Source organism: Equus caballus, chromosome 1 (assembly GCF_041296265.1).
Source record: "Equus caballus isolate H_3958 breed thoroughbred chromosome 1, TB-T2T, whole genome shotgun sequence".
Lineage (NCBI taxonomy): Eukaryota > Metazoa > Chordata > Mammalia > Perissodactyla > Equidae > Equus > Equus caballus.
This window is the reverse complement of record NC_091684.1, coordinates 141,231,665-141,257,819: the sequence shown is the minus strand read 5'-3', so window position 1 is coordinate 141,257,819 and position 26,155 is coordinate 141,231,665. Positions and strand designations below refer to the sequence as shown.

At 48.1% G+C, this 26,155-nt stretch overlaps 1 protein-coding gene across 9 annotated transcripts in view; it reads right to left on the bottom strand.

Moving 5' to 3' along the window:
• DAPK2 (death associated protein kinase 2) overlaps positions 1 to 26,155 on the bottom strand; it is a 116,899-nt gene that overhangs the window by 84,796 nt on the left and 5,948 nt on the right. For all 9 annotated transcript variants that reach the window (XM_014734009.3, XM_070234856.1, XM_070234855.1 and 6 more), the window contains one exon: positions 25,530 to 25,627. In XM_014734009.3, the coding sequence (XP_014589495.1) occupies positions 25,530 to 25,621 (92 nt within the window). In that variant the 5' untranslated portion in view covers positions 25,622 to 25,627. The remainder of the gene's footprint in view (positions 1 to 25,529; positions 25,628 to 26,155) is intronic.

Genomic DNA, 26,155 nt, shown 5'->3' with positions numbered 1-26,155 from the left:
TCTACCTAACAGCTGAGACCTTGTTCTTCCTTATTGAGATTTTAGGCAAGGAGCCGCAAGTTGGAAGACGTTAAGTGAATCTGTATGATCTTAAAAGGCCAGAAACTAGTAGCTAAACTACACTGGGTGCCTTTAAGACTTAGCAATAGGGCAGAAAAGTGAAACCAGGAGCAAGGCTTGCAAGCAGCTGAGATGTCTCTGATTACCCTGCAGCAGCCCTACAGAAGCAAATACCCTAAGAAAACAGAAGGATTCGCTGGGGGAAGGAGCAAGAATTTAAAGTAAAGAACATAAGGGCTGGAAGGCCCTGAGATACCATCTAGCCCAACCCCACACTGCCAGAGAAGGAACTGAGGCCCAGACAAGAATGCATTCCTTCTGAAATGGCTGCAGACCCGGGAAGGCAGTGCTATTAATTGACCAGAGTTACAGTTTTCCTGGGGTGACTGGGAAAGCAAGCTAGATTTGAGAAACTATCCGTTCTGGAAAAATACGGTTGGCGGCACATCACACGGACGCCACAGGAAACAAGGGCCCAGTCCCTGTAAGTGTTCCAGCCTTATGTGAATAAATCACGATGCCACGGTGAGGAGACAGAAATCTCCCACTTCAGGACTAGTCATTTCACTTAGGAAATCCCGACCTTCTTTGGGTGTGGCTGGCAGCTTCACCAGAAAGAAACATCTTCCAGGTAGGGTTCTAGGCCAGGCAGCTCATCTGCCTGAGTCCTGGCTGAGGTTGCAGAGACACAGGTCAAGTGTTTATTTACTTCCTTTTCCTCTAACCAGGCTCCAAGATGGCCTCCCCCATCAATTAGGGAGACCTGACCCCTGGGGGGTGGGGTTATCTGCGGTGGCAGATACAGTGGATTGAATAGTGCTTACAGAGAAAAGTGTGATGCATCCTGCAGTTTGATTTTTCAGGAAAACTTCCTAAAGGTAGAGGAGGCAGCCGTGCTGAGGCAGAGTGGAGGAGTGGGTCTCTCTGACCCACCTCAGGCATAGGGAAAACCTGCATGTCGGTCCAGGCCCTGCCATTATCAGACATGATCCTTCAGAGACCCAAGGGCTGTTGGGACAGTCGCACCATGTTCAACCTGACAGCGAGCTCTGAGGGTATCTAATGTCCAACACTGGTTTTCCAGAGGAAGAAATGAGAACCCAGGAAGTGGGTAGCTTGTTCAAAGCCACCTGATAATTTAGGAACAAGTCACCCACTTCCTGGGTCATCCTTTCAGGGAAGGACGAGGAGATCTGGCCAGAGGAGGAGAGCAGATCTTTGCAGGGTGTACGTCAGGGGAAGGCGGCAGGAGAGGGTGCTGCGTGGTCAGGGACCTGTGCCAGCTGCAGTCTGGCAGGAGACAAACAGCCTGGCTGACCCACAAGGCTCTGCCACACCAAGGGCACCCTCTCTCCTGCCTATGCCATGCAAGATAAGGACAGCATGTTCCAGGCAGGAAATACCACTCTGAAGTTCAAAAGCAGCTAACCCCAGGGCTCTATGAGCTCTTTATACAAGGTCCTCCCATTGCCAGTCTACAGGGGGCCAAGACCCACTTTATCGTAAGGCTCAGGGGGCTGCTTGGGGAGGAGAGGCAGCTGCGTCCACACAGGGCCCAGGCTGCAGTGAGGGCACTGACCCCAAAGGTCTCAGGCAACTCCAGGAGGAAAAAGCGGTGGCAGATACAGTGGATTGAATAGTGGTGCCCAAAGAGATATGCCCATGTCCTAACCCCTAGAATGCGTGAATGTGACCTCATTTGGAAAAGGGGTTTTGGGGGATGTAACTAATTTAAGGATCTTGAGATGAGCTCATCCTGGATTACCTGGGTGGGCCCTAAATCCAACAACAGGTGTCATAAGAGTGAGGCAGAGGGAGATCAGACAGAGAGGAGGGCACACAGGGGAGAAGGTGATGTGAAGACGGCAGCAGAGATTGGAGTGATGCTTCTACAAGCCAAGGATGCCACGGATTACCAGCAGCCACCAGAAGCTAGGAAAGAAGCTCCCCCAGAGCCTCCAGAAGGACCCAACCCTCCCAACCCCTTGATTTCAGACTTCTGGTCTCCAAAATGTGAGAGAATAAATGTCTGCTGTTTCAAACCACCTAGTTTGTGGTAATTTGTTATGGCAGCCCCAGGAAACTAACACAGCAGGGAAGGGGGATGGGGAAGCAGGATTGGGGTTTCTGGAGTTCTGGGAGAAGATGTCACTCATCTTTCTGTAACAGAGGTCATGAGGCCTGCGGTAGGGGGACACTCCAAGAAGGGAGTCCACGAGGACAAAGCAGCCTCTGGCTCCAGAGGACTTCAGGCCAGCTGGATGCAGGGGCCATGAATGGGAGCCCTCCTGGCCCCATCCCGCCCCATCCCACCCCGCCCTGCCCTGCCCTGCTCTCTTGTCAGGCATGGCTGCCACAAGCAGGGCTCACGGCCTCAAAGATTCTCTGTCCAGAGCTGCAGTCCTGTCCACCCACCTCAGGCCCCTCCACACCTGACCCTCTTTATCCATGAGCTCTCCCAAAACTGACTGGACGATCCTTCTCCAGCAAGTTGCTCAGAGCCCCTTATCATAGAGGGCAGTGTAGTTCAGTGAAGAGTGTTCTGGCTTTGGAGTGAAACAGACCTGGATTTTAATCCCAGGGTGACTTGGGATATGAGTGATTTGACCTCTTTGAACCTCAGTTTTCTCATCTGTAAAGTGGCGTAAATAATTGCTGCTTCATAGGGTTACTATGACAATTAGAAACAGCACATGTACAATGCCCAGCCTACGGTCTGTATACAACAGGAGCACAGTAAATGGTAGCAATTACCATCACCAGTATTTACATGAGTAACAAAGTCTTTCCAGAACATTGGCCTGAGCCGACCCCATTCGGTTACTGTGGTGGCTACAAACATCCACAGTCCGGGGGTTGCCCTCAGGGGCTCTCACTCAGCAGAGTTGTTGAGCACCTACTGTCTTCCCTCTTCTTACTCACCTTCCAGTCTCTCCTTCCCAGTCACTAGCTGTGACCTCAGTCCCCTACGTACCTCCAAGAGGCACCCAATACATATTTGTTTTGTGAATAAGGAACAAATGATGTTGAGTGAATCACCCAACCACTTGAAACGTCAGATCTCTCATCTGTAAAATGGGGCTAATAGCATCTACCTATCCTGCTGCCTCACGGGGCAATTGTAAAGACCAAGAGAAACAGCAGCCACAGAAGGCCATGAGGGAAAGCCCCACATAGAGCCCTAAACTGCATCTCGAAGGTGTCCTGTCCCTCACAGAGGTTGGCTCTGCTAAGCCCAGGACAGTCACAGTGAGGTCTCGCGATTCATATCTCCCCCGGCCGAGGGAGCCTGCATTCCAGGACACGGGCAAGTCCACATCTTAAACTGGGTGCAAACCTCCTTGCCTTTCCTGGTCTGGAGTCAGAAAACCTTGGCTCATCTTCTGACACTGCCTCTTCCTAGCTGTGTGACCAGGTCACTTAACCTCTCTGAGCCTCATTTTTCTCTTCTGTAAAAGAGGGTTAATAGCCCCTGCCTATCTAATAATGCAGCCATGAGAAGAGAATGAGATGACGTATGTGAATGTGCTTGTAAACTGTAAAGTTCTACACAAACATAAGTGATTATTACCATTAAAAACAGACACATTGGTGTGAGCCTCAGAGGAACACAGACTCCTGGACCAGAAGGAGGAGAGTACGAACACCACTGCTCCTTTCAATTTTGGTAACTTGGAAAGCTTCTCCATCAGATCTCAAAATCCTATATGGCTTTGCCAGGAAACCAAAAATATTCTAGCCACAACTCTCGAGAACCACAAAATAAGCCATTTCCATAATGGGTGCTGCTGGGCTTCAATCAACTCAGCGGCTTGGGCCAAAAATATAGTTTTTTAAAAACACCACACACCACAATTCAGTCCCTCCCTCAAAACACACATCCTTTCTCCTAAGAAAATAGAATAAGTGGAACCCAACTTTAAGTGATGAAATCCAATGCTGAGGCAATCATTCTCGCAAGGCAGGCCTTCCCCAGCAATGGGAGACAAAGCGTCCTCCAGTTACAGTTTGCTGGGAGAGAGATTGCCAATGGAGGTGAGCGAGGAAGTGAGGCTCCCGGTCAATTCCAAGGGACTGAGGACTGGACCTGTGAGCCCAAAGCGGAAACAGCTGCCTCCCACTCAGAAATTAGGTCTATAATCCAGCTAAAAATCTTTACGACTACTGGTTGTTTTAATTAACCAGGTAGAAAGAAGACCCATAGACCAATTCCTCCTCACCTACAGGCCTCGATGCTGCAACTCTGGGCTCTAACTCCCTCATCCCCGACAAATGGCCTCCCCCCTCGCACAAGCAGTCCAAAGACAAAGGGCCTTCCAGACTGGTCAGAAGGAACCTCAAAAGAGGCCCATCTGTCCTATGGTTCTTATGGTCCCACTGGCCTCGCTGGAAGCCCCAGGGCTGAGGAGAGCAGACACACCCAGTCTTGGGTTCAGGGCTGACACACCAAGATCCTGCCTGCAGCTACTCACCCATGTTTCACACTTGGTGCTGCCTCTTCCTCCAAAGACCCTCAGTCCTGGGTGGAGGCTACGTGCACCTTTTTGTTAGCACAGGCTCCCTTTGGAGGGCTTTTCTATAGTGCAAAACCCTAAACCACTTGAGAGGCAGCCTGGCATGGTAGGAAGAGCGAATGCTTTGCAGTCAGGCAGATGTGGGTTTGAATCCAGGGTCTGCTGCTGACTGGCTCTGGAGCTTTGGAGAGGTGACTGTCCTGGTCCTGGTTTCCTCATCCCTGAAAAACAGCTAATGCCCATCACACAAAGTTTTTTAAGGATTAGTAATAAGATAGGGAAGGCTCCTGGCATATGGTTGGTGCTTAATCAGTGGTAATTATTATAATGGCACTCTCACCCCCACGCTCCAAATTCTAAGACCTAGTCCCTCTTGCATACCTGGTTCTTCCTACCTTCTGCTCACATGTAACCACTTCTCAGAGTGCCCTGTCCTCAGACCTGCCCAGTTCTAGGCCAAAGGGGCCTGGCCACTGTGGGGCCCAGGGCTGGGCAACAGAGAGCACTCAAAGCAGTAAGTGTTTGTTTACTTAGAAAAAAATCCTAGACTCTTAAGTGATTGGAATTTTCTCCCACCACACTCTACTTTCATGGGTACAAATCAATAAGTAAACAGGCTTAGATCAGGGTTTACTCAGAAGAGTAACTTCTCTCATGTGGACTTTTCTCCTCTTTTGATAGCTATGTTACTACACAACATCCAGTAGGCAAAACACAAAGGTCTGAGGCATGTGGAAGATGTGGAAAGTTGCTGCAGTCTCTTCAAAGAAAAATATTTTATTCCTAATACATTGTCTTTTTCTGATTATAAAAGTAACACGTGATCATGGTAGACAGTGCGGGAAATCAAAAAAGTATATGAAAAAACCAAATCAGTGGCAATTTCACCATCTCTAGAGAATGTCAAAGTAAATGTTTTGCTGAAATTTCTTGCAGTCTTTTTTCTTTACGCCTCAAGGATGCAAGTATCCACTCATTTAAAACAGAAGAATAAACAGGCCAGCCAGTGCTGACAGGAGAGCAGCCATGGATCACCCTTGTCCTGTTTTCCATTCTCCCTACCCCTAAACAACTTATGTGTCAGTGACACACCTACACATTATATAATGACATCCTGTCTTATCAGGGCTTGGTGAACTTCTACCCTCTGAGGGAGTTAACGTAGTCATCTCTGCTTTCCATTTTCGTGCCAGTGTCAATATTTACTAGCCGTGTTGCTAAAACAGGCACTGGGCACAGACTCGGTGCCAAGCATCCCTGTCAAATCTCAACAGCAGCAGTCTCAGTGGCACCAGACGTTTTACTGTGCCACGGGCCACAGCACCAGGTGAGTGACTCCTGCCCTAACAGAGCAGGTGGCCTCTGACCCAGCAAGGGTGTTTCAAGTAATCATAAAGTCCTGGAGGCTGGTGCTGGAAGGCACTTAATGTTAGAGATGGAGAAACTGAGGTCCTGTGTGGGGAAGGGCTTTCCTAAGCATGTGCAGCTCCAGAACCAAAGCCTGGACCCCTTCGCTCCCGCACCAGCGCTCTCTCATTGCATTGTCTTGCTGAATGCATCACCGTGGAGAAACAGCTAAGACAGCAGCTGGGGACAGAACCCACTTCATCAGGCCTGGAAATTGGGAAAGTGCTGCCCTGAGATGGTCAGTTTCATGGAGACTTATTCCTAAGAGTAGCCTGGTCTCCTACAGTAATGATTAAGAGGATACCATGGCATCATCGATTCTCTTGCCTCTTGCTGGAATTCATTCATTCATTCATTCATCTATTCATATGATGACTTTTTATTGAGCCCAGCTATGGGAAGGCATTACGTGCTTCACCAAAGCAGTGCCACTTTGCCCAGCTCTTCTAGGATCTCTTCGCAGCTGTCAAAAGACTCAGATCTGATGGGTAGCCTACGACGGATAGGCTTAAAGGAAAATATCTATAGGAAAGAAATGTAGGATAATTATGGTTTAAGGGTAGATCTCTGACAGCAGGCCTCTGGAAGAAAGTTCCTATTCCTAAGAGCACTTCAGTACTAAAACGGGACAAGTCAAAGGGAAAGGATGGTGACCTGGTGTGATACCAAATGCCACAGTGTTTCTGTGGAGCAATAGAAAGTACAAAGGGCCTGCAGTGAGGAGACCCGCATTCAGGCCCCACTTCCACCACCAAAATGCCGCATGGCCCAGAGAGGGGAAGTGCTGTGCCCAAGGCCAGACAACATATTGGTGGCCAGACTAGGACTTGACTCAAGTTCTTCACTCCGAGTCCCTGGCCAATGGCTCAGATGTCACAGATGAGCCTTTCTACTCCTCTTATCCTCAGAGAATGCCAAGAAAGCCACGACCCTGATATGGAACCTCCATGGCAACAGGAATTCTCTGGCCTATTGAGATTAGGCCCTACCCACAAGGGAAAGCCTGGCACCTTCTCTCCCTGGTATTAGATATTCTTCTAGGGTTCAGAGAACCAGGCTCAGTCACTCCCTGGAGAAGCAGGAACAAGGCAGAGCCCACTAGGCTACCTCAGGGTAGGCAGAAGCTGTGATGTGGGGCAACTTCTGGCACATGAGATGGAGAACAAGTGACCCTTCTGTACAGCTGCTGGGACGTCAAACAGCTCTGCACACTTGGCCTGTCCCCCTGCTCCGCCCTCTCTAGCCAAGAAAACAAAGAAGGTCATGTGAGCAGGGCTGGGATGAAAACGATGCTGCTGCGTTTCTACCTTCTCCTGGGTTTTGACACAAATTCACGTCCTTGGGGGCTCAGCGCTGGCTGAGCACAATCTATGGCTGCACCGGCCCCTGTGTTTGTTGAGTGCCTACTATGGATCCTGCCCTATGCTAGAGGTGGTGGGAACACTAAGAAAGATAAACCTTGGCCCCTGTCCTCAAGAGTGCTCACCATCTGGCTTGGAATACAGAAGGAACCTCTAGAAAACCTTCTACTTCAGAACAATTATGTATGAGGCACAAACTCTAAGGGTTCTGGATGCTTGAAGCTGGAGAAATGGATGAGATTGGGGGAAGTACCCATGGGAAGGCTTCAGAGGGATAGGAGGCATTTTCACTGGACATGAGGGCTGAGTAGAACTAGTGGAAGAGAGGAAGGGAGATGACAGAAGGTGCTTAGAAGGAGGAAAAGAGCATCTCAGTAAAAGGCTTGGCAGAGCAGCTAGAGTGGAGAAAGGTTAGGAAGTATTGAGAGGTAAGTTTGGACAGATAGAGTGGGCAAAATGGAACTAAGTTAGCCCCATCCTTCAGTAGTTTAATCTGCCAGCCACTTATCCCTGACTCTGTATCAGACAGAATATAGGGAAGACATGGCTTAGACGTTGGCCTAGAAGCACTTACCTGAAAAGAGAAAACTAAGCTGGCAACAAAAAGGGAAGATAAACACATTAGCGACATATACCTGTACAAGAGTACACTTTTACAAGAGTAACCACGCACACGCCGGTTAATATCAGGAAGCATCAGCTAATCTCGCCAATGCTACAGCTCCTGGCCACTGGGCACTCTCACACAGAGAAAAGAAAACCTACAACCCTGGTATTACTAAATGAGCACCTGCAATTATTAACATTTAAATAGTTTAAGCTCTGTTCTCAGTTAATGGTCATTTTCTTCAAAGCATTAGGCAAAGTTTCTCCAGACGAACTTTTGGAAGTTCTTATTTAGAAAGAGCTTCCTAAAGCCAGCATTAGCTGGAATTAGGGCTTGAGCCATAATATATACAGTATACTTCACTTCACCCAACAGCCCCCTATCGAAATCAAGTCACTTTTTTTAATGCCCAAGAAAGAAGGACTTTGTGCATGGTGAATACTTTTGTGAAGAGTAGACTACTTAAAATTTAAAAATTATTCTAAAGAGCTCACAGTGCATTGAAGGGGCCAGACAGACAGTATCATGGAGCCTTCCAGTCTAAATGCTAAGATGTTGTGACAACAATGTCTTTCCAAACCCCTTGAGGGATTTCGGCCAGAATTTTTCTGGCAAAAGAGGTGGGAGACTCACTGTAGGTACCAGTGTGGCATCCTCACCATCTCTTCATCTTCCCTTCTAGCTGCTGCCATTCTAACTTACGAATCCTCCATCAAGGGGTTCCTGAGTCTTGTCCTTACGTGTGAAGCATACAAGACAAGGAAGCCTCCATCTCTCCCCAGGTCCTCATCACCTCACATTCTCTACGAGCCACTCCTCCTGGGCCCGCCTCCCGTGGCCATTTCTCCACCCAGCTTCATTAACCTTTCTTCCTGACACTCCCACTCAAAACCAGTATGAAGTCCAAACTCCTGAGCATGAAATATTTAAAAAGCAATTTGTTCTGTATGACGTCAGAAATACATGTTAAGCGTTTTAAATTTAGAAGATATGGAAAAGTACAAGTAAAAAACAAATCATCCATTGTCCTACTCCTTGCACTCCCCCCGACCCCAGTGACCAACACTATTAAAACTCTAATGACTAGCTTAGACTCTTGTCACTCCTCTGCTTGCTGCACTGGGCTTGCCCACTGCTTCCCTGCCAGAACCTCTCATCCAGTTTCCAGGGGGCCACCCCCTCACCAAACAGGCCTTGCATTTTCCTGTCCATTTGGGAGGCTCAAGTCCATCTCTACCTGGATGCCCACCTTCCCTGCTCAGTCCACCCAAATCCCACCCATCCTTCAGTGTCCCACTTACTCCTACCTACCAAAACCTTCTGTGGCTGTGCCAGGCTGTGGAGGTAGCCATGTTCTGAACCGCTATCATACATACCGTCTAGATGTGCTTTTGGTCGCATGATGGTCTGACAGCTTTTGATTTGCTGCTGAGCCTGATACTCTTATGAGTTGTTTTGTTTGGTTGGTTGCCTGTGCAACCTCTCGGTGAGCTCCTAGAAGGTACAAACTATATCTTTTCATTCACTTCCCTGCCCACCCCTCCCTAGCACCCATTAAAGCATCTCCTACCCAATATGTATTTGGTGGGTATTTCATAGAATCATGACATTTTAGAGCTGAGGGGGAAAAAGGGATGAGGACCAGAGAGGAGGAGAAATTTGACTAAGGTCACAGTGCAAAGCCAGAATAGGGACCCTGGGGGCCAATTGAAACCAGAACTCATTCGAACATCTATTGAGCACCTACTATGTGCCTGGCACTGGGAGATAAAATGGGATGACCTCCAGATTCCGTGATCAGAAAGCTCACGGGACTGCAGGCTGCTCTAGGGTGGCTTTTTTTCAAGGGGCGGTGCCAAAGATGGTGGGAGCAAAGTTGCAGGCAAATAATGACAAGGGTATCCACAGGTGCTATGGGAACATAGAACAGATATCCCCAACCCCGTCTGCAGTCAAGATGCCTGCGGTAGTCAGGGCAGGCTTCCGGGAGGAAGCAGAACTTGAGCACAGGTGTCCTTGAGCAGGGCTCCATGCTTGGGTGAGACTAGATAACACAGGGAAAGTGTGCTGCCCCAGCTCTTCGAGGGAAAGCTGGTCATTGGAAGGATGCACGGGGATGGGAAGTGAACCTAGAGGCCATAAAGGAATTAGTTTGTGGAATTACTGCATCTTCAATGGCTACTCCATTCCCTCCTCACACTCGGCAGCAAGTCTCAGAGAGAGGGCATGTAATTGGCTTTTAGCTAATTATCACTGCTCTTAGGGACAGAGCTTTTTCAGCCTGACCATCTCATACCAAATAGCCAATGAATCGGTCATGCTTCGGTCAAGTGGCCATCCCTGCTTCAATCAGAGGCCACCCTGCACAAGGACAGCCCAGCTCCACTCTATGGGGCAGAGGGCTGTGAGAGGCCCAGGGGGTGTGGGGGGAGAGGGTGAATTTATCAAGAAAGGAATGTTGAGTGTGGCAGACACAATGCACAAGTAGGGAGGGGGGGCGGGGTGGCATCCCAGCAGGGGTCTAGTGTGGGCAAAGGCAAAGACGTAAAATTAACATTGCTGGGACAGAGGATAATAAAGAGACTTGCTCAATCAAGGGAAGGAAGGAATAAACCAACATCTCTGAGAGCCTCCTCTGTGTCTCAAGTCTCATCTTAAAGAAGTGATCTTGGATCCAGTTGTACATTCCACACAAACTGGGGCACTTTAAAAAACACAGATGCCAGAGCCCCACCCCAGACCTTCTAAATCTGAATGCCCTGGCATGAATGCATGCATGTTTGTTTGTATGTTTTAAACCTCCTCTGTGATTCAGAAGTACTGCCTGGGATGACAACCACTGTGCTGCATGTTTCAGTCATAATCTCATTCAGTCCTCCAGAGTCAGGAGAGACCTACGTTCAAATTCTAATCTGATAAGGTAGGTGGTATGTCCCCCATTTCACAGATGAGAAAACCAAGACTCAGAGAGGTGAAGGAATTTGCCCAAGGTCACACAGGCAGTCAGAAGTAGAGTTGGGATTGTTACAGGTTTGACCCCCAAGTCTGAGGGACAAATTCTTGGCTGTGTATGGGGAAGGGTGGTTCAGCTGCCCCATTAGAGATGGCCCAGCCACAGACCTTCCTGGAGGGTAGGAGCACTGGGAACTGGGGGGCTTGGCTGGGGTGGGGAGAACCAGGCTGGCTCAGCCATGACTTGGTAGTGCTTCCTGACGAGGAGGGAGCTGATGTCTTCTCAGACATATGTGTGGACCCCAGGAAGGATCCTATATCAGGATTCAGATGAGCCAGCAGAAAGAATTTCGTGACCTCAAACTCTGGAAACATGGCAGATTTAGCTGGTTCTGAAGGCGCTTTATAAAATCTCTTTCTCTGAGAAATCTTTTCAAGACTGCCACTTGGACCTGTGTTTACAAACCCCTGTGGACTCATGGCCTTATCTCCACTCCATCTGGCCTCCCTGCTCTCCCTGCTAGGGACTGGATCTTTGTGCCTCTGTTTCCTTACCTGTCAAATGGGGACAGTGGCCTCCCACCTGCCTACCCCGGTGGGGAGTCTCACAGACAAATGAGGTAACAGAGGAGAAGCTGCCCAGCCCAGCTTCTCCCTAGGAGCTCTTCCAAACCACTGCCCGCTGGGCTTTTAGCATAGTGACGGCCTTGCCTGTGACCATTCCCTGGGCATTTCCTGCATGCCAGACTATGCCCCTTCCATCTACAGCGGGAACAGGAGAAGTGTTACTTTGAAAGCTGCTTAGAGCTATTACCACATAATAAGGGAGGCAGAAGACTCCATCATGCGGGCGGGGAGGGACGCTGTCAGAGATGGCTTCTTTTCTTTTTTAAGATTTTATTTATTTCCTTTTTCTCCCCAAAGTCCCCCTGTACATAGTTGTATATTCTTAGTTGTGGGTCCTTCTAGTTGTGGCATGTGGGATGCCACCTCAGTGTGGCCTGATGAGCGGTGCCATGTCCGCGCCCAGGACCACACCCAGGATTCAAACCAGTGAAACCCTGGGCCACCGAAGCAGAGAGCAAGAACTTAACCATTCAGCCACAGCGCTGGCCCCAGAGATGGCTTTTTGTTCGGAAAACACTTTAAAGGGCCTTTGGTTCTGGAAAAAGAGGCCCAGGGTCCACTCAGGGGGAGGTTGTAATAACAAGGAGCTAAACTGCCTATCTGTGAAGAAAAGGGGGTCTCCTTTGGCCCGTAAGTATAAAGGATGGTAGCAGATTTGGGTCCTGGGGCAGGTCTTGGAAGGCCCCAGCATCACGGCAGAGGTCAGGAGTCAGAGGAGCAGAGGTGTCCGTTACTCCCCTTTAAGCCTTCTCTGTGCAGAAATTCCTCTCATTGCCCTCATGCCTTAGACGAAACTCAGTTTACCCTGCAACCAGTCTCAGTGGCAAGGAAGGCACTTGGAAATAGGCCTGAGTCCATGCCTGAGACAGGTCACAGGCGAAGTGCAGCCTTGTGTTGAAGGAGGAAGGGGTCCTCGAGTCCAAGGACCTGAGGCGTTGAAGAGGATGTGAGCACTCCCTGGGGAGATTATTCAGAAAGGCTGGGTTGGGAAAAGGACTTCCTGTTGCCCTGGAATGGAATGCTCATCATTCTTATTTGGACATTAAAGGATGGGACCCCAGAAGGCTGGAAAACATGAAGAGACTCAGATTCCACAAATGGTATTTCAACATCCCTGCGAGACAGGGACCATCTTACGACAAAGAAATGGAGCTGACAAGAGCGAAGCTGCCTACAGTCCAACAGCTCCCAGTTGCGGGGCCAGGATCAAACCCGGGCCTGGGAGCCGGCCCAGTGGCGCAGCAGTTAAGTGCGCACCTTCTGCTTCGGTGGCCAGTGGTTCACCGGTTTGGATCCCGGGTGCGGACATGGCACCACTTGGCAAGCCATGCTGTGGTAGCCGTCCCACATATAAAATAGAGGAAGATGGGCATGGATGTTAGCTCAGGGGCAGTCTTCCTCAGCAAAAAGAGGATTGGCAGCAGATGTTAGCTCAGGGCTAATCTTCCTCAAAAAAAACCACAAACAAACCTGGGCCTGGTGGCTCCAGTGCCCCAAGTAGTCACCGCCAGGCTAGGGCTCGTCAGCCTTCTGCCCTGTGTCCCTCCTCCTGTCGGGGTCCCCCAGATGCCCTTCTCCCCTCTGCTTTATCTCCTCTCTCAGCCAGCAGGGGGTCCTCTAATTCTCTAGCTGGTGGGCCCTGCCCTGGGGATGCCAAATAAACCTCACCCAAGGAGGGAAGGACATTCCATCTACTCTCTAGGCCTGTGGCCAAGCTATCAGAGGCCAGCAGCTCAGGATTCAAGGTTAGGGTTAGATGCTGGCAGCAAGGGGGTGGGGTAGGCAGGGAGGCAGTGCCAGCCTGGAAGTCGATCAGACACAGGACAACTGGGCTCTCAGCAGATGGTCCAGTGAACCACCAAGAGCACTAAACAACAGTATAAACCTCGTTCCCCATTCTCTGGAGGGGACCCGAGGGTCACAGGCAGAAAGAAAATCCTAGGCATCTTGGTACCTCAAAGAGAGCACTGGACAAGGAGGCAGAAGTCACGGGTTTAAATCCCACCTCTGACACTTCCCTGGGCAAGTTAGGTACGTTCTCTAAGCTTCAGCTTCCTCATCTGCAAATGGGAGAAATACCTACCACCCCATAGGGCTGTAAGAGGATAAAACCAGGTAATGTCCTCCGTGCCTAGTAGGAGCAGGTTTAGAGAAGATACTCAATCCCTAAGACCCAGAACTCCCATCCCTTCTTCCCACCCCAGCACTCCTGAAGAGGACAGGATTGACCTAGGTGGACAGCGGTTCTGAAATGGGGCTTCTCAGAGGTTCCTCACGGGCTGTGAGAGGCAGGCAGGAAAGGGGGCCAGGTGGACCTCTGCTCACGCCTTCCTCCTCTTTTTCCACAATTGCACCTTCACTTTGATCTGTTTCTACCCTGTCCTTCACCCCATCATAATCCACTTTTTTAAAGCTTTGCTTAAATAGTAAACTCCACTGAAGTAGATCAGGAGCACTCACCCTTTTTCCACAAAGGCCCAGATGGTAAATATTTTAGGCACCACAGGCCAAGAAATAAAATCAAGGATACATATTACATAGGTACTTACATAAAAAAGGAGAAAAACAAATTTTTAACTGATGAAATTTAAAATATAATAAGAATTGAATTTTGTTTTGTTTCGTTTGTTTTCGTATCACAGGTCTTCCGATGAGAAGAATGGAATTTTTTGTAGGGGGGGGATAACATTTGCTTAATTGGAGTCCAAAGCTAGTGTTCCTCATCATCAAACCTATCGGAACTATTCATCTGTAAAACCCATTCTTAGTTCCAGGGCCATTCACAAACAGGTGGCAGACCAGATTCGGCCATAGGGCTACAGTTTTCCATTCCCTGGACTAGACAATGTAGGAGCCCTTGCAGGTTAAGGTTCTCAGGCTCTAAAGCCTGTTGAAGGCTGCTCTGGGGTCTGGGGCAATCTCCAGAAGAGAGACTCTGAAGGCTGCAGCCATCGCCCCTTGGGAGGCCCTGGAAGCTGCAGGGTCTCACATGACCTCCCATCTGCACTGCTAGAGCCCTGGGGTGCTTTACTACAGCTGAGGTGACGGGTTCCCAGGCCCTAACTCCTACCACTGGCCTCGGCTCTTACCCTTCACTTTGGTTTCCCCAGCAAGCAGGAGAATACGGCAACAGCACTCTCCTTTGCCCTCAAAAGCATGACCCGTCCTCAAGGAGCCCCTCTCCCAGTAGCACTCTCTCAGAAAGTTTTCTTACAGAACCCTTCCAGCCAGCTTCTAAAAGTAGAGACAAAGAATTGGACTCTCTTGCTGGAGTTCTGGGGTCCCCCGAAGACCTTGAACCCCCTCTGGTGGGAAGGAGGCAACACCATCAGCCTATAGGGCAGAGCTCTGCCTCTGGTCCTGATGGGCCTGGGTCAGGTAAACTCTCTGGGCCTCATTTGCATCGCTTATAAAATAGGAATTATTATATTAGCTTTACCTGCCTTGTGTTGCTATCAGAACTTCAAATTATCCCCGAAAATGTAATTAAATGAAATGTAAACATCATGAGAAAAGGTAAAGTAGCAGAGAGAATAAGGTTTGGAATTAAGAGAAAAGCACAGAATTCTTCAACCACTTTAAATTTCCCCACAGTGAAACATGAATGCATCTTTACAAAACTCTTTAACTACCAAAAATACACATAAACAATGAAAGCGTATTGGCAAAGTCATAAGGAAATAAGCACTTGCTGGTGACCCGGTAAACCAGTTCAGTATTTCTAGTTTGAACCACTACATAAATCAGTCATAACCTCTGACCTGGCATTCCTCTGGGAATACACTCAGCACAAATCACGCAGAGAGGAAATCAAATATGTTCACAGAAACACTCATTTTTAGTAGTGAGAAACAACAGGGGGAAGTTAAGTAAATTGGGAATGTCTATATAGCAGAGTATTATGAAGTTAACTGAAGTATATGGACTGTATCTATTAAAAAAAGAAGGCTCGTCGACATAAAAGGAATCCAAATAGGTAACGAAGAAGTAAAACTCTCGTTGTTTGCAGACGACATGATCTCATATATAGAAAACCCCAAAGAATCCACAGAAAAACTATTAGAAATAATCAACAACTACAGCAAAGTAGCAGGGTATAAAATTAACGTGCATAAATCAGTAGCATTTCTATACACTAACAATGAACTAACAGAAAAAGAACTCAAGAACTCAATCCCATTCACAATCACAACGAAAAGAGTAAAATACCTTGGGACAAACTTAACCAAGGAAGTGAAGGATCTATACAATGAAAACTACAAGACTTTCTTGAAAGAAATTGACGATGACATAAAGAGATGGAAAGACATTCCTTGCACATGGATTGGAAGAATAAACATAGTTAAAATGTCCATACTACCTAAAGCAATATACAGATTCAATGCTATCCCAATCAGAATCCCAAGAACATTCTTCACAGATATTGAACAAACAATCCTAAAATTCATATGGGGCAACAAAAGACCGCGAATTGCTAAAGCAATCCTGAGCAAGAAAAACAAAGCCGGCGGAATCACAATCCCCGATTTCAAAACATACTACAAAGCTACAGTGATCAAAACAGCATGGTACTGATACAAAAATAGGTCCACAGATCAATGGAACAGAATTGAAAGCCCAGAGATAAAACCACACATCTATGGACAGCTAATCTTCGACAAAGGAGCAGAGGGCCTACAATGGAGAAAAGAAAGTCTCTTCAACAAATGGTGCTGGGAAAACTGGACAGCCACATGCAAAAGATTGAAAATTGACCAGTCTTTTTCACCACACACCAAAATAAACTCAAAATGGATCAAAGACCTAAAGATTAGGCCTGAGACAATAAGTCTTTTGGAAGAGAATATAGGCAGTACACTCTTTGACATCAGTTTCAAAAGAATCTTTTCGGACACTGTAACTCCTCAGTTGAGGGAAACAATAGAAAGAATAAACAAATGGGACTTCATCAGACTAAAGAGCTTCTTCAAGGCAAGGGAAAACAGGATTGAAACAAAAAAACAGCTCACTAATTGGGAAAAAATATTCACAAGCCACTTATCCGACAAAGGGTTAATCTCCATAATATACAAAGAACTCACACTGCTTAACAACAAAAAAACAAACAACCCGATCAAAAAATGGGCAGAGGACATGAACAGACATTTCTCAAAAGAAGATATGAATATGGCCAATAGACACATGAAAAGATGTTCATCATCCCTAATCACCAGGGAAATGCAAATCAAAACTACACTAAGATATCACCTTACCCCCATTAGATTGGCAAAAACATCCAAAACCAAGAGTGACAAATGTTGGAGAGGTTGTGGAGAAAAAGGAACCCTCATACACTGTTGGTGGGAATGCAAACTGGTACAGCCACTATGGAAAACAGTATGGAGATTTCTCAAAAAGTTAAAAATAGAAATACCCTATGACCCAGCCATCCCATTACTGGGTATCTATCCTAAGAACTTGATATCAGAAATCTCAAGAGTCCGTTGCACCCCTATGTTCATCGCAGCATTATTTACAATAGCCAAGACGTGGAACCAGCCTACATGCCCAGAAACTGATGATTGGATAAAGAAGATGTGGTATATATACACAATGGAATACTACTCAGCCATAAAAAAGACAAAATTGGCCCATTCACAACAACGTGGATGGACCTCGAGGGTATTATGTTAAGCGAAATAAGCCAGTCAGAGAAAGACGAACTCTATATGACTCCACTCATAGGTGGAAATTAGTATATTGATAAGGAGATCTGATAGGTGGTTACCAGGGGAAAGGGGGGGTGGGGGGAGGGCACAGAGGGGGAAGTGGTGCACCCACCAACATGACTAACAAAAATGTACAACTGAAATCTCACAAGGTTGTAATCTATCATAACATTAATAAAAAAAAAAAAAAAAAAAGAAGGCTCGTATTCTTCAAAAACATCAGTGTCATGAACGTCAAAGAAAGGCTGAGGAGCTGTTTCAGATTAAAGGAGAATAAAAAGATATGCCAATGAAATGCAATATATGATCTGCACTGGATCTTCTTCCACAGGGAGAACCAGTAAACCACCCAAGAACACCAATGGGAAAACTGACAAAACTGTAACAAAGATGACCGCTTAGATAAAAATACTGTATCAGAGTTAAATGTCCTGAATTTGAAAACTGTAGTGTGGTTATGAAAGAGAATGTTCATGTCCTTAGGAGACGCATGATGCAGTATGAAGGGATAAAGAGGCGTAATGTCTGCAACCCACTCTCAAATGGCTCAGAAACAATAATAGAGAGATAGGTAGTCAGAGAGACGGACAGAAAGAAAGAAGGGAAGGAGGAAAGGAGGCAGGGAGGGAAGAAGAAAGAGGGGAGAGAAGGGGGAGGAGATGAGATGGGTGGGAGGGAGAAAGAGACAGGGAAGAGGTGACAAAATATTAAAAATTGGTGTATCTGAATAAAGGGTATATGGGAGTTCTGTTATTTTGAAACCTTTTCTATTAAATTGGAAATTATTTTGAAACAAAAAAATTTTTAAGTTATATGGACTCTGGATACATGGAGAGGTAGAAATAAAACAATGTTGAGTCAAAAAACAACAAAAATGTACATCCTGGGGATAAATCAATAGAAAAGAAAGTGTACACCACAGACAGAGGTATATAATGCTTTCAGTTACCCCACATAAGTGTCTCCCTCCAGCTCTCACGGTTTTCCTTATGCAAACGGAGCTCAAGGAGACCTGCCCCTCAGAGCGAGCGACCCGCTCTGTATGCCAGCTTCTGACTGAAGCGTGTGCAATGCAGCCACTTTGTCTGAGTGGCTTTGTGCTTTGTTTTCCTAACAATGGGTGATAAAGCGCCTCCCCCTCTCATCCATGGCTTCTGTCATCAGGGGCCCTCTGCAGTTGCCTGCCCTCCTGCAGCCCCAGCCCTTCGACCCTCTCCACGTGTCCTCTTGCCCAAGCCCAGGCATGCTGCTCCTCAGTTCTTGGCAGAGCCCTTTGTTGAGCTGGTTACCCGCCATCTCCCAGATTAGACTGTGAGGCTTCCTCCTCTGAACAACTGGCACATGTTTTGGGGGGTCCCTCCTTTAGCTTGTGGCCTGTTCCATCTTCTCATTTCATTAGCTTTCGAGGAGAGTACCCCTGTGCCCCAGCTGAGCCTGAGGCTCTTTTGGGGCAAAGCCTGAGCCCTAAGCCTCCTATATCCATATCCGTCATACAGCAGGTGCCCGGGAAGAGTCACTGGACTGTGACATGACCTAGAGTACTGACATGCACGTACTCACACATTTGCATACACTCACCCACCTTTTGGAAACCACTGGCTTGTCTAGGCCACAGCTGCGGCCCAGAAGGCTTCTTGACACCGAGACCAAGCTTGTCTGTGTCCAGCCCCAGAAGCTCTTAAGCCTATGGCTGGGTGGCAAGAGGCCTCCACACTGTACTGCAGTTTTGCAGTACAAAACCGCATCTTTTTTTTTGGCAGCTGGATCACAGTTCCTTAGACCCTTTAGGAGGCCCCCTCTTTGATTTGTTCCACAGGTCAGAGGCTCAGAAGGGTTCTGGGGCCAGCCGATGGCCCCACTCTGTAGCCTGCTGTGGTGTTGATGGGGCGGCTGTTGATGAAAATGCCATATCCTTGCACTTTGCTGTTGAGGGGGCTGACAGTGGCTCCCCTCACCACCTTATCTGTTTCTGGCCACTCTCCTGCCCTGAGTAGGGCCATAGTCCTGTGGCTGTAAGGCTCACAGGTAGAAGCCCATCAAAGCTGCAGGATGGGATCTCACCAAAGGAATTTGGTAGCCTGTGTGGTCCTCACTGCTGCCCTCTGCAGAGGATGGATAGATCCACCCTGTCCCCTTTCCTCCCTTGCCTGGCCCCTTAACTCAAAATCTTTTGACCCACAGCAAGTTTCTTACCCGTCACCACCCTCACTCACCCTGGGCCCTGCACTTCTACTAGAATCTCCCAGATCAACTTTGATTAAATTATGGAATTAGCATAGTATGGTAGACAGAGCATGAGCTACACAGTCTGACAGACCTAGGATGGAATCCTGACCGCCCCTCTCAGACCGTGTGACTGTGAATATGTTATTAAACTTCTCTGAGCCTCGGTTTCCTCATCTGTGAAGTGGGGATGTGATCTAGCTCGTCTTGTTCTGGAAGGACGGGGAGCACTCGGCACAGACTGACATGACAGCAGAAGATTCTTAACATCTGTCAGTCACTTTCACTTTCCCAGCAGCAGAAAATGTAAGCATGTGCATGATCAGTGAAGCACAAAAATCCCAGGCCAGGGCGGCAGACAGGGCTCTGCCCAGAGAAGTTTCTGACTTTTACTTCTGACTTTCTCTGAGATGTGCTGTGTCGCACGGAGTGGAATTTCCCAGTTGGCTTCTCCTTGATAAGGTAGGTCTGTATTTGTTGAGCCAGGTACCTAACATTTTGGAGACTGAGTTTCTTCATCCATAAAATGGGAATAATAACTACTTCACAGGACGTTATAAGGATTAAATACAACATGTGTCCAGTAAATGGAGGTCATTTTTGTGTTTTGTTTCCCATTTTGTGTTTGGGGAATCCTGGACGTTTGTAGATTCCAAGGCCTGTGGGAGCTGGGGGCTTGGCTGAGGTTTTCTGCCTCAGATTTAACTCAAGGCAGGTTCCAGACAGCTCTGCTGTTAACTGATGGGTGGAACACTTATCAGGTGTAGAAGGCGTGGACCAGACGCCACGGTGGGGGCCAGGGGGTGGGCCGATAAAAGACAAAGTCCACAGAAGCCAGGCCTGGAGGAAACTTCAGTCCAGCGGGGAAGATGACCAGGTCAATCCTTTTGTGGCTCATGAGGTATGATGACATTAGAACTTAATAGAGATGGGGGTCCAGAATAAGAGGTAAGTAAATCCCACAGAAGGGGGTGGGGTAGGACAGGGTGGGTCATGACAGGCTTTGTCATGGAGACAGCATCTGACCCGGACCTTGAGGAAAAGTGTAATTTTTCTGAGAGTGAGGGAAGAGCAAAAGCAAAGAGAAGTCACAGAAGTTTGGAGACCTCTGGCCTCTGTCCCAGTACTGTCGTGATGCTCAAAATAGGAGAACAGATATGGATGTGCCTTCAAAGAGTCGACAGCCCAGGACAAACAAGTGTGAGATAGGCCTCATCTCATCACCGGGCTCCCCCGGGGCTGTGAGCGCTGCCTGCTCCCCTGGGCCTCCCCAACCTGCCCCAGGAGCTTAGCACTTGGGGCAATGCTAACCCCGAGCACATGCGGCCTCAAGCAGACACAAAAGAGGAGGGGACGTGTGGGTGTGAGAAATAGCTGTGCAAAGATTAGAAGATAAGACTCAGAAATAAAAATAGTGGCTGGGTTAAGCCTGCTAGTCTTTTATTGGCTTAGATTGTCTTCTTAAATATTTTATTAAAAAAAGCTTTCATCCAATATGACTCACAGATCTATGTACACTGCTGTAGAAAGATATTCAACGTATTTCATTCAGTGGAAAAAGCAAGTTGTAGACTGTTACGGCCGTGTGATCCCATCTGGGTCCACACACACCGGCTTTTCTTAGAAAAGTTCTCAGAGGCACCAGAAGAAAAGGTTCCTCAGAGTCTCCCCGTGGGTGTGAGACTTAGAGGGAGGGCAGACGGAGTCCTACTTTTTATTTTAACTCTTCATAACTTTATGACATTTACCATGCATTACTTTCATAATAAATTTTTTTTAATTTATAAAGAAATCATAAAAGCCCCTTTGCTGCAGAGCTCATCTTGGAAACCCCTTTCCCAAGGACCGAGACAGGTAAATCCCAACGTCTATTATTGTTGTTTTCCATAGGGCTGTGTGGCCACACATTTCCTGTAGGTTTTTCTTTCTCTCCAGAAAGAGGTTGCCCTGGCTAAGCTGAGTGTGGCGGGCCATCTTAACCACAGAGGAGCCTGTGTGGTAGTGACGTGTGGCAGGTGACCCTATCAGTATGGTTGTCCCAGGGAATTCCTCAGCTCTGTTTAGGAAGGGTGAGCCTTGAGAGCAGTGGCTCCTTCCCTGGCCCAAGGCTCCTGTCCCCATAGAAGGATTCTCTGCAGGTTAGGAGACCGCCCTAGGAGGGGGCCCTGCATACAGGAGCCTCCTGTAAGTAGCAGGGCTTATGGCCGCTGCGTTCACCAGGGGAGAGGGGAAAGCGATGATGGGACGTGTGGGGTCATGGTGAGGTAGGCTCCTTGAGAGAGGAGGGGGCTGTGGATAAAAGTTGAGTGTAGATATAGATAAGTTTTTGTTTGTGTGTTTAAACCAGCACAGTGTAATTGAAAAGATTCTTTAAGTCCCACCTCCTATATTACTTGCTCTGTGACCTTGGACAAATCACCTCCCCTCTCTGGGCCTCACTTTCCTTGTCTATAAAATGGAGATTTGGGCTAAATTCTTATCGAGATCCAGTTCAACAGTAACATTTTACAATGTTATGTTAATATAATAATCTAACAAATAAAGGAAAGGAATGTAAATACAGGAGAGAAGAAACCACCGATCATTACATGTTGCTTACATTAATACCTTGTCTCCTTGGACGTACCATATTCATCACTGGGCCTACCTACCAGGGCCCTCCCTTGGGCAACATCACTCTTTCCCAAATGCTCACCCCCTGACTCTGACCCGGCTACACTACCCTCAAGGTCAAAACAGAAGAGACTATCCTACTATATATTCTCCCCACTCCCCAGAAGCATTCAAAGTAAAGGAAGAAATGACTTTGTGCTTTGTGGGTGCCTAAGATATGGTGGCCAGAGCCCTATACTAGGAGTTAGACCACAAGTCCCCACCCTGGTCTAGCACTGCTTCACTGTGTGACCTTGGACAAGTTACTTCCTCTCTCTGGTCTTAGCCTCGTCTATAAAATGAGGAGTTGATGGGTTTCTCCTTATGAGCCCTGCTCTAATATTCCCTTTCTCTGTCCTACTGTGGCTACCAAGGTTGGGAAAAGCACAAATCTGCAGGCCAGCATTTCTCCAAATGCTCCAGGAAACCAGCAGACAACCTCTAGCCTCTCCAGCAGGCTGGCGCCAAAATGTGAACACAGACAAGTGTCTGCACTCAGTGCTGGGAGCCAGAAATCAAGCGAGATGAGCAGGGCCAGGCGGGGCCCCAGCTGAGCGCAGGACTCCCCAGCCAGGGCATGCCCTCCCGAGCCAAAGCTGGATCCTGCAGCTTTCCTCACAGATGGTCTCTTATACTGGTAGGATAAGAACGGATAAGACCTCCAAAGGGATCTGAACCATGTGCTTCAGGGACCAGACCAGGGCAGGGAGTGGAGCTAAAGGTTCCTTGCTTGTTAATACACAGTTTTAGCTAAAGTATAACACACCAGAGGTGGGAGGGAGGCCTTGAGGCCCCAAACTTACTTCAAAGGCCAGAAGCTCTCGTTCACTGAATACTACCCTGTGTCCAGCTCTGTGAGGGACACTATAGAATCAGCATCTCATTTACTCCCCACAACCATGAAGTAGGTACTGTTACTATTCCTATCTTACAGGTAAGAAAACTCAGGCCCAGACAGGTTGAGTAAGTTGTCCTAAGGTTGCACATCTAAGAAGGGGACCCAAACCCCAATCTGCGTGACCCCTAAGGCCAAACATCTCCACCACTCTGTCTTGGCAGGGAGCTTGCCGTCTGGATCTGGTCCCTATCTCTGTCTCCAACCTCATCTAGCACGGCATGTCCCCAGCTCACTTTCCGAGGTCACACTGGCCTCCTGCTAGCAGCTCAGGCCCTAGGCTCTTCCCCACCTCAGGGTCTGTGTCCCTGCTGTTGTCTTTGCCTGAACATGTACCCTCAGCTCTCAAATTATCAGTCACTGCCTCAGAGCAGCCTTCTCTGACCACCCAGTCCAAACCACGTCCCCTAGTCTCTCTCAGAGCATCCTGCTCTCTCCTTTCACAGCCCTTGACACATGTTAAAACGACTTCTCCTTCTGTGTTCTCTTGTTCAGTGCCTTTTTCCACCAATGGATCACGGGTTGCAAGAGGACAGGAATGTGTCTGCTTGTTTACCACTGCCTGGACAGTGCCTGGCACACACTAGGTCCTCAAGAATATGTTAGGTGAAGGAAAGGAGGGGAGGAGAAAAGACAGGACCATCCCTTCAGAAGCTGAGCAGTCATCTGGAGGCAGCTCTAGTTCTAGCCTGTTTATGGCCACAGGCAAGACCTTCCCCTCTCTTAGGCAGAGTCCTCCAAGGCTCCCCAGGTTGTGAGGCACATGGGGTCTTCACATCCGGTAGCAGGTGGAGAACCACAAAACATGGTATCTTCCAGTTCTGACAGCTCTGATGTACAGAGTGGGGAGAGACAGGACTAAGAAGGAATAACAGATGAATCCCCCAGGAAACTGCTTTTACATCCTTCTTCAGAGTCCCCCACCCCAACTCCTCAGTTCTCAGCCCACCCTGACACTAGTCCCTTCCAACTCTGCCCTTGTTACGTGCGTGGCTGCCCCCACTGCCAGCTGGAGCTCCAGAAAGGCAGAGACTGTCCATGTCCTCCTCATCTTTGTACCCACAGCACTTAGCACAGACCCCTACACAGAAAACATGGCCGAGGTGAGGCCACCGAATCAAATGCCATTGTTAGCATCTGCTGCTGAGGATGTCACTTTCCCCCTGGTGTCACCAAGGTCAGGAGAAGCACCAAAGGCCTGGCTTCCCATTCAGAGGCAGACTCCACCTGACCACCCCCAGCCTCTGGCCCTCTGGCCTCCTCCCTTCAGCAGGCCCCGGATTGCCAGGGGCAGTGGGCTCCGGCAGAAGGCCGAGGAGTCATCCCCCTCTGGGGTCTCTGCAGTCATTGCTCTCCCACCCAGCCAGCCAGCCAGTCACCCAAGACATGCACTCCCTGAACCTGAGGCAACTTCGCTCCCATTCTCCGCAGAGTAAGGCTTAGCTTTGAAGTTCTTTCTGTTTTGTCCTTAAAAGTAAAAGAAAGCAAGAGAATTCATCCTGACCCAAGACCTCTATAAAGGAGAAAGGCCTCCTGATTTGCCCCTTGGATAGAGTGGAGGCCCTAAACTCGCAGGTTTTTCCTCTGCTGGGTGTGTGAAGGGGTGAGGCTGGGTATACCGGTGAGCACATGTGAGGGTGACAGGGTGCAAGCGCCGTGCTCATGGAGAGAGCACACCAGGTGTGCGGTTCTAACCTGGACTGGCCAGACCTTGGCTACAGCACTTGTTGGCTGAGCAACTTTGGGCAACTTGTTTAAAGTCTTTGGACAACAGTTTCCTCATCTAAAAAATGAGAGTAAAAATGATTCCCATTTCCCGCATTGTTGTGAGAATCAAACGTCAGGACCGGCATTCTGTGATCACTAAAACACCATCTAAATACTAGCAGTTGTTAGAAATGGAAGGCAAGAAGAGAGCTTCAGAAAATCTTCATTTCCCTCCAAATAGTAACTACTTCAGATCTCAGAGCTTAGCCCTGGCTGTGTTCTGGGTTTTAGCAAACCTGAAAATGCACCCGATAACTCAGATCCTAGAAACCCTCATGACCAGGCTCATGTGGCTTGTTACTCAATGCAAATCCATTTTCAGAAGGATTACTTCACCTCCCATTCAGGCTCTGAGCTTCTGAAACAAAATCCTAGGAGCCATGGAGGATCCCAAGCAGGACCCAGGAGAAAAGCAACAGGTCAGGTCTCACTCCAGAGCCTGGGGAGGACTTGGTGAGAAAAGAAACAGATAATACAAAGACTCACTGAGATTCACCAGAACTGTCAGGCAAGTTATACTGAAAACATAGAACTCAACCATTCTAGTCCCTTCTGCTGGCAAGCCTTTATCTCCAGAGAGACAACTATTTGCAGAGCCGGCCACGAAGGTGAATAAACCGCAGGATTGTTTTTAAAGCATCTCCCTAGTCCTGGGACAAGCCCGCGCCCTACAAGATCAAGTGACTGACAAGCGCACCAACAGAAGCCTGACCTGGACGCCATATCGCAGCCCCTCCACCGCTCACAGCCGCTTACCTCCCCAGCTCCTCTCCGATGTCGTAGAAGTCCTCCACCTTCTGCTGCTTGAACGTCTCCATGTTTGGGCTCCTCATTGAGGCCTGGAACATACAGCCCTGAAACAGGAAAAAACCTGAGGTTGGGACAGACGTGCAAATGGGCACAAGCCTAACAGTCTGGGCCCAAAAGCAATTGGCTGCAAGGGACCTAATAATTCAAGGATAATCCACAGCCCTGGTTCCTCAAGATCCGCCCTGCTCAAGCCTGTCCTCACCTGTGACCAACAATGTATGGCTCTTATTCGATTTATATTCATTCAAATTTGTTCAGGAGACAGAAAAAAAGAGCCCTCCTCACTTCTTCAGATCTGCTCTGAACAAGCTCAGAGGAACAGAGAAACGGCCAACTTTGGCAATTTGTGCTCATGAAATTCAGATCTACTGAGAAAAGAGGCAGCTGTGAGGCAGGAAAAAGAGCACTCATTTTTGAGTTAGAAGTCCTAGGTTCAAGTCTCATTTAAACTGCCAAAGACTTAGCTTCCCCATCCGTAAAAGGGGTTAATGCTGTAAAAACCAACTGCAAATCATGAAATTATCCTATAAACCACAAAATGTTGTAGAAAGGTAAGGGATTATCATGACCTC